This window comes from Notamacropus eugenii, chromosome 1 (genome assembly GCF_028372415.1).
Source record: "Notamacropus eugenii isolate mMacEug1 chromosome 1, mMacEug1.pri_v2, whole genome shotgun sequence".
NCBI classification, from domain to species: domain Eukaryota; kingdom Metazoa; phylum Chordata; class Mammalia; order Diprotodontia; family Macropodidae; genus Notamacropus; species Notamacropus eugenii.
The window spans coordinates 169,905,680-169,918,698 of record NC_092872.1 but is presented as its reverse complement, the minus strand read 5'-3'; the positions used below and the strand labels follow the sequence as shown (position 1 = coordinate 169,918,698).

The 13,019-nt window shown below is 42.3% G+C and overlaps 1 protein-coding gene and 1 long non-coding RNA gene across 6 annotated transcripts in view; one reads left to right on the top strand and one right to left on the bottom strand.

Annotated features, from left to right (window-relative positions):
• The window catches only part of LOC140510236 (uncharacterized), a 4,020-nt gene extending 1,089 nt beyond the window's left edge, over positions 1–2,931 (top strand). Inside the window, exons 2-4 of the long non-coding RNA XR_011969161.1 lie at positions 357–510; positions 1,726–2,021; positions 2,823–2,931. This is a non-coding gene — a long non-coding RNA (uncharacterized lncRNA). The remainder of the gene's footprint in view (positions 1–356; positions 511–1,725; positions 2,022–2,822) is intronic.
• The window catches only part of PRC1 (protein regulator of cytokinesis 1), a 23,578-nt gene extending 10,559 nt beyond the window's left edge, over positions 1–13,019 (bottom strand). For all 5 annotated transcript variants that reach the window (XM_072618631.1, XM_072618637.1, XM_072618658.1 and 2 more), the window contains exons 1-7: positions 12,437–13,019; positions 5,529–5,661; positions 5,208–5,330; positions 4,020–4,253; positions 3,766–3,936; positions 2,420–2,569; positions 1,608–1,755 (exon numbers count right to left, since the gene is read on the bottom strand). In XM_072618631.1, the coding sequence (XP_072474732.1) occupies positions 1,608–1,755; positions 2,420–2,569; positions 3,766–3,936; positions 4,020–4,253; positions 5,208–5,330; positions 5,529–5,661; positions 12,437–12,447 (970 nt within the window). In that variant the 5' untranslated portion in view covers positions 12,448–13,019. The remainder of the gene's footprint in view (positions 1–1,607; positions 1,756–2,419; positions 2,570–3,765; positions 3,937–4,019; positions 4,254–5,207; positions 5,331–5,528; positions 5,662–12,436) is intronic.

The window sequence follows — 13,019 nt, the reverse complement described above, 5'->3', positions numbered from 1 at the left end:
CCAGGCAATTCTCTGAGACTACGTGGCTGAAATATTGTGCCAGTAAAGGGGTTTTGCAGTCCATGAAGCTCCCCAAAATGAATGAAACAATAAATTCAGGACCTACCTCACTTTCCACCCTTCCCCCCAATTACAAAATTGTGTAGTGTAGTGTAACACTGGAACATGGGGACCAAAAAAAAAAAAAAAAAGACAAACAAAACCAAAACAACCCAATACCAAGCTATTTGTTTTGAGGTGGGGTTTTTGGGGGGGGTTGGGGGGGTGGGCGCAGAGGCAGAGTACAAACAAAGAAGTAAACATGAAGCCATTTCAGGGAGCCAGCACTAAGGTGACACCTGATCTATGCTTTCTAGGAAGGTAGAGGCCCTAAAGAAGGGAGATGAGGAGGTAGGACATGACACACTCAGCAAATACCCTCTGCGAAGGCAGAGATGATGGAAGGTCAGATAGAGGAAAAGCTGATCTGAGCAGCTGCCTGGAGCGAAAGAGGCAGAAGTAACTGCAAAGGTAAGTGGGAGCCAGATTTGAGCATTATATCACTACTCTGCTCCAAACTCTTCACAGCAACCATCACCTACCACTTAGGAGTGTATTCTCCTTGGCCTGCATTTAAAAGCTAGACCTACTCATCTTTCTACTTTCTCTGTTCCAGACAAATTCCAGAGTAGTGCCCTGGCTCATTCCCTATACCTAGAATTTCCTAGAAACTCCCTCTATTAGTGAAACCTTGATCATTTCTTAAAAGTCCAATAAAATGTCACTTTTCCCAGAAAAACCTTTTTTGAGAGATAAAATAGGGGAGCTTTACCCCACCTCAGAACTCACAAAACACCTTTTACTTATACATACACACACGAACATGAATACAAACATATATATACATACATACACACACACACACACACACACACACACACACACATATAAAACGTTATTTGTAGATCTGTCACATCCTTCCTACTAGACTATAAATTCCATAAGGGCAGATACTACATATTATTTAAATTCTCCTGAATCTACTTGTGTCTTTAAGAATTAATATTCTTGAAACCCTTTAAAAAATACTATTTGTTAAATGGGATGGCTCTCTTACAAGAGAACACTGTAAAAAAAACAAAGTATATCAAAATAAAAACTTATTTTTGATTCATCTGAATTTTTTTGGAGGCAATCAAGGTTAAGTGATTTGTCCAAGGTCACATAGCTAGTGAGTATCTGAGGCTGGATTTGAACTCAGGGTCAGTGCTCTATCCACTGTACCACCTTCCTACCCCAATAAAAAATTATTTTTAAAAAATTCTTGACATTTCCCCATACTACTTTGTAGACATGTTGGTGGACTCGTCTATGGGTATGGAACATTGCATGTTTTTTTGATGTACTAAAGCAGTTTTGTAGATTTTCTTCTCTTCTTTTTCTTCAAAAAGTTGTTATATAGGATGACTCTCTGGGACAGAGAGAAGGGGAAACTTAGGAAGCGTCAAAAGATATCAAAGAATTTTTAAAAAAAGATTAATGCTTTTTGCGGCTAGGTTTGGTTTGTAAAAATACTGAACACCCAAGTTTCTCATGCTTATGCATAAAATTATGTGCCCCATACTAACCATCAAAATAGGGGGCAAAGCCTTGTCTCTGCTCCTGGCTATAGAAGCACTTTTCCCAATACAGAGCTAGCTCCACCCGGATTGCTTCAATCACTTTCTTCATATTTTGAATCTTTAGTTCCTCCAGTCGATCTACTTCTGACTGCAGCTGCAAAAGGAAGAAACACCAGAAAATGCTGAACTTCTTAATCTGCAGAGCAATAGAACCACTTCCCCACTCACTGCAGAGCTGTCCCTGGGCAGTCAGCAACGTACTCAGGACCTCAGTTGAGAGCAGAAGAGACAAGACCTCACAAAGCGTTCTTGGACACAAGCAGTAATGGGCCTGACCGACTGTCAGCTCCCTGAGGGGTATCTCATCAAGCACAAGGCAGTATGAGTAACAGTCAGCAGGGAGGACAACAAGAATGGAAGGTCAGGCTAGCATTCAAAGCAATCAACTATTATGATTTTCAATAGGAAAGGCAAGGAGGTTCCCTAAATCTTGCAAGTGGTGATAAAGAATTATAGATGTGTCTAGAATAGCTTTCACAGTAGTTGAGTTTTTATATTCTGGGAGTATAATTCAAATCAGCAACCATGGAGATATACTTATGTTCTATGAAACTTAAATGTGAGGTACAAGGGTCTGAAAACCTATGGTGAACACGTGCACATACACTGAAACAACACTTGGGATGACTGCCACTATTCCCTGAAAAAGCAGCTCACACAGTCCTTTCTATCGAGCCCTGACACATCAGTTAGAAACTCTCAGTACATCACTTTTAAAAGGGTGTCAGTTCCCTCTTTCTCCCATGAGGTTTTCTTACCGCCTTCCTTATCTTGGCCTTTGATCCAGTCATGAACATGGCTAGGGCCTCTCTCTCCTCAGGGGCTGTTTGTAATCTGTCCCAGAGTTCTCTGATTCGAGATCGTAGACCATCACACACAGCTTCATTCTGAGCTTTCTGTAATTCCAGCTAAAGCAGAAAAAGCCAAGAATTATACAAAGCAAGGTCACCCAAGTCTTACAGCTTCCCAAAGAGAAACTGCTTGCCAAGTAATAAATAACAAGTAATCTTCTACTCCAACTCTCAATTCCATATTTGCGTATTTTAGTCAATTTTTTAACAGCTAGAATATAAATGTCACCGACAGCTTTGTTTAGCTATTAACTTTTTCCTACTTCACTGCCTACATATTTCCTTAGCTTGCTTACTTTTCTTAAAACAGGAAAAGAAAAAAAAGGGACAGCCAGTTTTCTGAAGTTTACAAGTACCAAGGACCTCCCAAGTCAGAGATGAGAATCCTGATTCTGAAAATAAAAGTTTTAAAGCCCTAACTACACACTTCTCCAGCACTAAGTTATATACTAAAGCAGAAAGCAACTTGATATAAATTAACAATGCTAAGATACCATCTCATATCCATCAAATTGATAAAAATGGAAAAATTCAGTGTTGATGGACAAAGGAAAATAAGCATGCTGCTGAATCACTGAGGCTGGTAGAGCTGTAAATTGGTCCAGCCATTACAGAAAGCAATTTGGAATCATAAAAGCCAAGTCATAAAATTGTTCTACCCTTTGGCCTAGGGCTCTATTGGACCAATGTCTACATGTTCCTCAGAGATTAATGACAATAAGAACTGTCTGCTCCAAAATATTCCCAGCTATTTGTGTAGGGGGAAAATAAAGAAAGAAAAAAATAAAACAAAAACCCATTGAGAACTGACTGAACACATTTTGATTATGAAGATAAGGAATTAACAAATATAAAGAATCCAAAGAATTTTGGGGATATGTGGATGAAGCAATACAGAGGAAAAAAACCCCGAAATTATCAGTTTCTCTCTCTAGAGAGACAGATACAGACATAAATAGACAGATACGGACATAGATATATAATCACTATAACTATGTAAATGAAGACAAACTTTAAATGGCACCAAAAGCCAGATCAAAAATCTTGAATAATACTGGCACAAATTTAATCATTATAAACACAACTTTTCTTAGCAAGAACAAAAACTAAGTGTAAGGTACACATTACAATCTCCTTTATTGTTTCACTTATTTTCCAGGACAGTGAATTGTGGAGGATTCTACTAGGATTGGGGTGGGGAGGATTGTGTGATTTGTTTAAACCAAACATAATCCACAAAGGACCTTGCTTACCTGTCGGAGAAGTGTCTGTAGTGCAGCTATGTTCTCCAATGACAGGCAGAAAGCATCTTCATCCTCACATACCACGTCTCTTTCAAAGCTTGTGTCTGGGGTGTGATCTAGTTCTTCCATACAGAGTATGATTTGCTTCTTTGTGTTGATAAACTCCTCCCGCCTACTTGCCTATGAAAAAGCAAGGTGGTGATCACGGTGCCTGAGAGTGAGCTAACCAGACAGACAACAGAGGCAGAGACACACAACGGTACCTTGGTTTCAGCCAGAGCTTGCAGGTGCTCCCTAAACTGGTCCAGCTCCTTCAAGCTAGGGACTGAACCACTGCTGATACTATAGGGTGTCGTACAAAGGATCTCACATAAGTCTTGATCTCTTTCTTGCAGCAATTTCAGTTCTTGCATTCTCTCCTTCTTTTTCTTGAGCATCATTTCCACTTGAGTGCGCAAATCTTTTTCTAGCTGCAAGATGGTGCTCTCTTCCTTCTCCTGCATCAAACAAGGGTGTATCAAAGCTGTAAGGCCTACAATGACCTTATTTAAAATCAAGCAAGGATGGGGGTTTTGTGAACAAACAGTGTATGTCTGCTGGTTGAGGGCCAGCTTTGCTAAATTCGAAGATTCTCATCACAAGGTTGGCTGTAGGGTTTAGAACTTGTCAAACACAGCAAGCTTCAAAGACCACTATTAAGTTAGAGGGATGGTGAAGTTACCTAACTGAGGCCAGCAGAAGAGGCAATGCCTTAATCTGTGAGCAAGCCTTACTCAGCAACAGGAGAAAGGATGAAGCACAAGAAGAACTAGAAAAGTTGATATATTACAGTATTCGAGTATTACAGAATGTCTGCAACATCTCCAGTTCTTTCAGTTTTAAGCAAAATGAGTGGGAACCTGTACGTGGTTATTCGATACAGGATGGCCCATCTAGCACATCAGGAACCTTCTGATGGTATCCTGCTAATAAGCAATTTTCTCTATCCAGTACCTGCTCCAAACATATAAAAACATCCCTTCCCCTTGAGCAGTTCACCATTCTACTGGGTGGGGTATGTGTGTATGATAAAACATGTTATCTAGATTTTATCGTATTTATCATAGAATCACATCTTAATTTAGTATCTCATTGAAAAAGTGTAAGCCTTTAACTTCCAACAATATGCCTCCTACCTAGACCTTGGCTATGTACCATATTCAATGGGGAACGATCTCTTGGTTAGCCCTTTCTACAGAAAAAAGGCAGCATATGCTAGTACTTCACAGCTTCAACATCAGCCTTCCTGTTTTGCTCTTGGATTCTACGGCCCTTCTCTTCCCAGGAAACATCCTTGTTCCAATGTTTAGTGACCTAAGTTTATATTCTGATTTGGCACCCCATGCAGTTCTCAGTGCTGAGGCCTGGCTTCTGACAACTAGATGTCTAGAGAGGATGTACACAAAACTTACTTTAAAGGATTCCAGGCTTAATTCCCTGCACAGAGTGTCAAGTTCTTTTCGACAAAAGTTGATACTTTTTAAGAGTCTCTCCTTTAGACTCTCTTCTTCTGCGATCATCAAGTCCAATAGACCCTAAAGCAAAAGAATCGTCCACAGAACAATTATGGGTGTTAACAGGAAAGGAAAAGGTGGTGAGGAGATCTCTCATACACCAAACACGCAGACCTCATGATCACAAAACCTGTATGTCGCGGGCAAAAATCTCTCCTACAGGCAACGTCAAATGCCCATCACACACCAAGATCACAAATGAAAACCAAAGTCTCTCACCTTTATATGATTCTTGACAACCTCAGTCCTCTGCAACCTCTGGTCCTCTGGAATTCCTATCAATTCCCAGATTTCTCGAAGATGGTTCAGAGCTTTTTGGAGACAAACCACCGATTCCTCGGCCAGCACATCACTGAAGGAAAACATAAATGTGATGAATTCTAAGACTAGACACATATTAACATATTAAGTTTTAATATTTTTGTATTAGACACATATAATAACCATTAACAACATATACGTAGTTCTTTAAATTATCTCATAATAATACTGTAGGGAAGGCAATACAAATATTATTATTCCCAATTTACAGATGGAGACACAAAGGCCCAGAAGAGATTATGTGAAATGCCCAAGATCATACAGATAGTTATTATCTGGCAGACAGAGAAATGGAATTCTAGAATTCCAATTTCAAATCTGATCTTTCTACTAGACTGAAATAAGAGAGGAATCAATAAAATACCAGAACAGCAAGGTCACATCAATCCAGACAATTAAGCTAAAAATCAGATTTCTCCCCTCTGTAATACTATCCAAGACATCTGACTGGTGGCCAAGAGCCCCAAGAAAAGAGAAGACCAGTCTGAGCTTCCCCAAACTCAGCAGTGTCTTCACATATCTTATCCTTCCCTCTCTCAGGGTAAGACGTAACTACCTTTTAAATGTATTTATTTTTAGTTTTCAACATGCACTTCCATAAGATTTTGAGGTCTAAATTTTCTCCCTCTCCCTCCCTCTCCCCACCCCAAGATAGCATGCAATCTGATAGAGGTTCTATATATACATTCATATTATGCCTATTTTCACATTAGTCATGAAGAATTAAAACCAATGGGAAAAAACCACCAGAAAAAAAAAAAGAGAAAGAGAGCAAATAATATGCTTCAATCTGCATTCAGACTCCATAGTTCCTTTTCTGGATGTGGACAGCATCTTCCATTATGAATCTTTTGGAGCTGTCTTAGACCCTTACATCGCTGAGAGGAGCTAAGTCTATCAGTCAGTCATCACACACTCTGGCTGTTACTGTGTACAATGTTCTCCCAGTTCTGCTCATTTCATTCAGCATCAGTCCAGGCCTCTCTGAAGTCTTCCTGCTCATCATTTCTTATAGCACAATAGTATTCCATTACACTCATAGATCATAATTTATTCAGCCATTCCCCAATTGATGGGCATCCCCTTGATTTCAAGGTTCTTGGCCACCACAAAAAAAGCTGCTTATAAATATTTCTGTACATGTGGGACCCTTTCCCATTTCTATGATCTCTTTAGGATACAGTCCTAGAAGCGCTATTGCTGGGTCAAAGGGTATGCACATTTTTGTAGCCCTTTGGGCATAGTTCCAAATTGCTCTCCAAAATAGTTGGATCATCTCATAGCTCCAACAATGAATTAATGTTCCAACTCTCCCACATCTTCTCCAACATTTATCATCTTCCTGTTCTGTCATGTTTGCCGATCTGATAGGTGTGATATGGTACCTCAGAGTTGTTTTGATTTGCATCTCTCTAACCAATAGTGAATTAGAGAATGTTTTCATATGACTATAGATGGCTTTAATTTCTTCCTCTGAAAACTGCCTGTTCATATCCTTTGGCCATTAATCAATTGGGAAATGACTTGCATTCTTGTAAATTTGACCCAGTTCTCTATATATTTTAGAAATGAGGCCTTTATCATAGACACTAGTTATAAAAGTTCTTTTTCCCAGTTTTCTGCTTCCCTCCTAATCTTGGTTGCATTGGCTTTGTTTGTGCAAAACCAAATTATCCATTTTGCATTTCATAATGTTCTCTATCTCTTGTTTGGTCATAAATTTCCCCATTTCTCCATAAATCTGACAAATACACCATTCCTTGCTCCCCTAATTTGTTTATAGTATCAGCCTTTAGCTAACAACCCTTCTTGCCAAAGCTACCCTTCCCATCTGCCTCCTTGAATCCCCTTGCTGCATCCTCCACCAACCTGCCTATCAGTCATCTCCCCTATCAGAGTTTCCTATTCTCCTTTATTGAGTCTTTCCCTTCTCCTCACAAAAAGACTCAGGTCTTCCTCCTGTTTAAAAAGGTCTTTCTTTGACCTTGTTACTGTCCTATCTCTCTCCTTTCTTACAGCCAAAAGTCATGAAAAAATAACCTATGATTTCTACCTCTATTTCTTCGTTACTCATGGCTTTCTTCCCAAATTTCCAACTTCTACTACTGGCCATTTCCACTTGGCTATTCTACAGGCATCACAATTTCACATAACAGAAAACAAACTCATCTCATAAATACAATGCAAAGCACTGTGTTAACTGAGTCACATACTCTACCACTAGGAGGAGGAAGGGAATGATAGACCCAAGCACATTCCAATTCTAATGCACTGATTGGCCTATTAATCCATATGAAAAATACACAAGGATGAACAGTGTTCATTTCCAAACTGTGATTTCTTGTCAGACTGACAGCCCACTGAGTTAGTCTATCAGTACATCTATCTATAGAAGGCAAACAATGGGTAGCATCGCTCAGAAGCTTAACGAGGTTGGGAACCATGTCTTCATTATCTTTGTATCACGAGCTCCTAGCACAGTGGTTGGCATGGGATCACATAACTAGAGCTGAAAAGAGTCCTCATTTTACCCATGAAAAAATGGAGGCCAAAAGGGGGTAAGTGATTTGCCCAAGGTCACAAAGGTAATAATCAAAGGCAGAACTTGTACCCAGGGCCCTTTATTACTTATTAGTATTATCAAATAAATTCATGTACATTTGATAGGTCAGAAAAAATAGCTTTTCTATATTGGGATATAAGAGTTCAATCAGAAACATACTCAAATTACTAACTAGTTGCATGTAAGCTCCTTTAAGACTGGGATGGTATTTAATTTGTCAAATTATAAAACTCTCATTTGGGGGGAAAAAAAGACAATTCATGGAACTTGTCTTAAGGACACCGTCTTAAGGTCATAAAAAAAGTTATAATTCCTGTTCTCTAGGACCTTATCTAACACAGACCCAAATGAAATTGGTGAAAAATAAAGCACATGTGAGTCATTTTTCTGTTAAAGGCTACTGACCCCACTAGAGGAATGGACAAACATATTAGAATTAGAGAACCTAGAGCCAGAAGGCACATGGTTTAGCTACTCTAACCTCTCCTTTATAAATTATTAAACTGGACAGACTTGTTCAGTATGAGCTCAAAAGCAACGCTAATTAATGGAAGAAATCTAACTCAGGCCTCCCAATTCCTCATCGAAGGTTTCCTACTCTAGTAAGATGCCTTTCTTTGAAGGCCACCTAGTAAAAAAGCAATTAAATTTAGTTTTAGACTTATATTGTGGCATATAATGGGGAGAAAACTGAAAAGGCTGAGAAGAAAAAAAAAAGATGACAAAATGCTGATGAAACAGAGGGACAATCCCTGAACAAGTGCCCTTTCCTGTTTCTCTAAGTGTTACCACCAAGGTTGTAAATAGTGTGGTTTTTCATTCTCCTCTCTCTTCCCTACATTATCCAGTCAGTCACTAAAGGCTTTTCATTTTTCTCTGAAGTGTCTTTTGGAGTCATTCTTGCTTGTCTCTCCTTTTTGCCCTTCCGTCATCAGACCTGAAGAGAGGTCATGGATAAGATTAATGAAGTTGGTATGGCTCAAACATATCTCCTGATGGTGCCTTCTGGTGAGGAGCCTCTTATCTCAGCTAGACTAGTTCTTAGGTAACACCAGTCCCTAGGCCTCTATTCCAAGTTTTTCTAAGTGCCTAGCATCTACCAGAGTTTACACCGCACTTGGAATATCCTTTAAGGATACATGGCGGCCTCCATACTCTCTCTGATGGGGCTTTTGAGTAGTACAACTTACATTTATACAGAGCTTTAAGGCTTACAAATTGCTTTCCCTACAACTTTGCGGGATAGAGAATGCAAATAGTATTATCAACATTTTACAGATGAATCAAGAGATTAGATGACTTGACTTAGGGTCATAAAGCTAGTAGGTATCAGAATCAGGATTTGAATCTGCACCTCCTCGTTAAATCTAGCACTATTTCCACCATACCTCACTAACTTGGTGGAAACCCTAGGAACCCCAAAGCAGGGGTAGAGAATGTTAACAGAAATCAGCAGTAGCAACCAAGAAAAAGAACATTAATCCACTATCAAAACTTGGCAAATATAAACTTTCCTGCATTTTCAATTGTATATTGCTTTAAACTGGACCACTGATTGATATGTAGATCTGATATCTGAAGACCAGCCTAGATGGATGTGAAAAGGCTTGTCATGAGACTGGCCACAGAGTGAGCTTTTGGCAGCCATGGCAGCTCTCAAGGACCTTTACTAAGTTATAGAGGGGCTGTAATCTACATCAGTCACTGCAGTTCACAGGACGGAGGACAGAATCCTGGCTCTGCTACTACCTAATGTGACCTTTAGAGGAAATCATTTAACCTCATTGGGCCTCAGTTACCTCATCTCCATGAAAAGCTTGGGTTAAAGGACTTCTCAAGTCCCTTATGCCTCTAAATCTGTAGTTCCATGAGTACTTACAACAATGAAATTATAAATACTCTAAGTATTAGAATGGATATAACTCCAGTACATACTGGAGAGGTAGTGTGGCACCAAAATACAGAGTGATGGCTTCGACACCAGGAAGGCTCAGGTTCAAGTTCCAGGCTAATCATACCACGTGACTGCTCAAGTCGTGTTACATCAGGGCCCTAAGGTTAGAAGCTGCAGAAAAGATGCTGGTGGGTATTGGTAGAAGGGGGTTCCTCACCATGGATTTCCATAGACTGATGAGATCCCAGGTCCAGTCCCTATGTCTACCTACACATTGCAATAAGAACCCCACAAATAAAACTAAATTAAAATACTGACTAATCGTAACTAGAAACAGCTAGAGGACTTTTACTACCAATCCTCAATTATACAAATGAGAGAACTGAGAAGCATAGAGAGATTAGTTTGCACAGATAATCACTGGCAGTATTTATGCAGTTCCATCATACTGCCTACAGTATTTTCCTGAAAAAACTAGATATTCACAGTAATAATATCTGAGAAACTCAAGTGTTAGATTTTTGGTCCTTTTTACAATCTCAAGTATAAATCACAGGCCTAGAAATGATCACGGGAGGTTGTCACATTCCCCTCCCTGCAAGTCAAGCTTTAACTCATCTGAGTGATCAGTCATGTTTGGTAGGTACATCACCACCTATTAATTGTTGACTTGGGAGATGCACACTAGATAATAAAACCCTGAGATCACTGTGCCCTATTTCAGTAATGTATCATCAACATCAGCATTTAGGTGATCAATCTTTCTGCTTCTTCTGGTACATCAAGCTCTTGGTTACCCCTGGATAACTGAGTTCTAGAAATCTGTGAGCCATCAGTTAAGGAAATCCATGTATGAGACCCCTCCTTAGATGATAAAGATTGTTACCAGAGGCTGACAGGTTAACTGATTTCTTTGCCCAGGGTCACACAATTAGAAAGTGTCAGAGATGAAATGTGAACGTCTCTTTGCCTTTCAAACTCCTAACCCAGTACTATCTCCACTATACCAGAATCTAGATAACACCCAAATTTTCTATCACCCTATACACTGGTTTCAGTCTTTAAAATGACCTTTTAAATGTATAGTAGATTTTTATGCCCTCCCCCTCTGTGTTCACTTTTTGATACTAACCATATGGTTAAAGCAAAAGAGGCAGAGTTTGGACAATCTATAAACTGTAGATTCATCCTAACATAGCAGCTTGAAGTATCCAAATCCAACGCTAACCACGAAAAACAGCTTTTTATAGCTAAGCTTTCATTCAGATGTAAAATTATTTTAACTACAAGCAACAGCGAAAGGCACTGAATTGCTATTTCTAGTAGTTAGCAGCTTTGCCTCTCTTTGCCTGGACCTCGTTTGCCCATGGATACTTGCAAGATGCCTGACCGGACAGAGTTAAACTTTAAGGATTGAACTACTGACCTTAGTTGACCTCATGGTAGCCTGGCTGAGCTCTAACGAGCCTACACTTTAAGGATGCAAGACACAAAACCTCATTTCAAGTTATGCTAAGTCTCAGCTTCAACTAATTCAGGCTGGGGGTCAGGGCAAGAGACTCCCCATAACACGCAACATTTTGAGGGGGGCTTGAAAAGTAAATGTAAAGTGGGGCCTGCCCCGCTGGCATATACAAGACGCCACACCTTAGAAGGCTGGCAGTAGGCAATCCCTTATCTGACTATGCCAAAAAGTGAACACCACGGCATAAGTGAAGCTGGGCAGGCTTCCCAACGCGTGGGCCTGGCACCGCGCTGAAGGGCTGGGAGGTCTCGGGCTGCTCAAGGTCTTCGGAGAACAGACACAAAGTATCGCTTGGTATTCAAACTCCACTCCCCGAGCCCGCCAGGGGAAACAGTAAGGGTTACCTCACCTGGGCAGGGAAAAGCGCTCAAGTTCCCGGAATTTCCCCCCTTTTCCCGAGGGGCGTGTCTCCACCCACAAAAGCGGGGCTGACAAGCAGCCCCTCCGAGCGTTTCACGGGGAGCAGGTCTGGGGGGGGTCCTCGGGGGCAACGCCCCAGCGCCCCAAAGCGGGGCAGGGAAGCCGCTTACGTGGCAGCGCCTTCGGGAATCTACAGGGTGGGGTCGGATCAGGCGCAACCCCCCAAGTTACAAGCAGTTTTTAAGCGCCTACTGTGTGCCAGGAGCTAAGCTAACCGCCGGGAAATACAAAGGAAGCCAAAGAGGGTCCTCGAGAAGCTCAGGGTAAATAAAGGACCCTTCCCCAGTCCTCCCCCATCCCTCCAGCCCGGGGCGAGGTCCAAGCCAGGCCCGGACTCCCGAGCGGCAGCCGCGGCCGGTCTGGGGCTCCATCGGCCTCGGCCCCGAGCCCAGCGCCGCGCTCACCTTCTCCTCATGGCGGCTGCTTCCAGCAGGAGCCCGACCCGGCTCACACTCCGTCCCCGAGAATGAGCCGACCCCAAAGCGCGACCCCAAAGCGCCTCAGGCCGCGCTCCCCAGCCCACTCCGACACCAGACGCTCCGGATCCGACGCCCGGGGGCTCCACTGAAACCGTTGGTTCTGCGCAAGGATTTCAAACCGGCCCGCGGAGCGGGGCCGCCCTGTGATTGGCGGAGGCGCGACGCTCTCCTCGTTCCCATGGAAACGCGGCCCGCCCCCGCCCCGGAGGCGGGGCCCGGAGCGCGGGAGCTGGGGGGGGGGGGGGGAGGGGAAAGGGGAGGGAATTTCCGGAACCTTGCCAGGACCCCCGGAGTCGGGAGAGTCCGCTCCACCCTCCAGGGGCAGGCCCCCTGCTGCTTGTCCTGCCATCTCACGGAAGCAGCGATGCCCTGGCATAAGGAGCGGGGCTCTCCTGCCCGCAGGAAGGCGGAGCCCAAAGCCGTGCCCGGGACTCGTCCGGGCCGGAGGCCGCCCACGGGCGTTAAACCAACACTTAGTGTGCCCCGCAGGGCCGTGGGAGACGTCCCC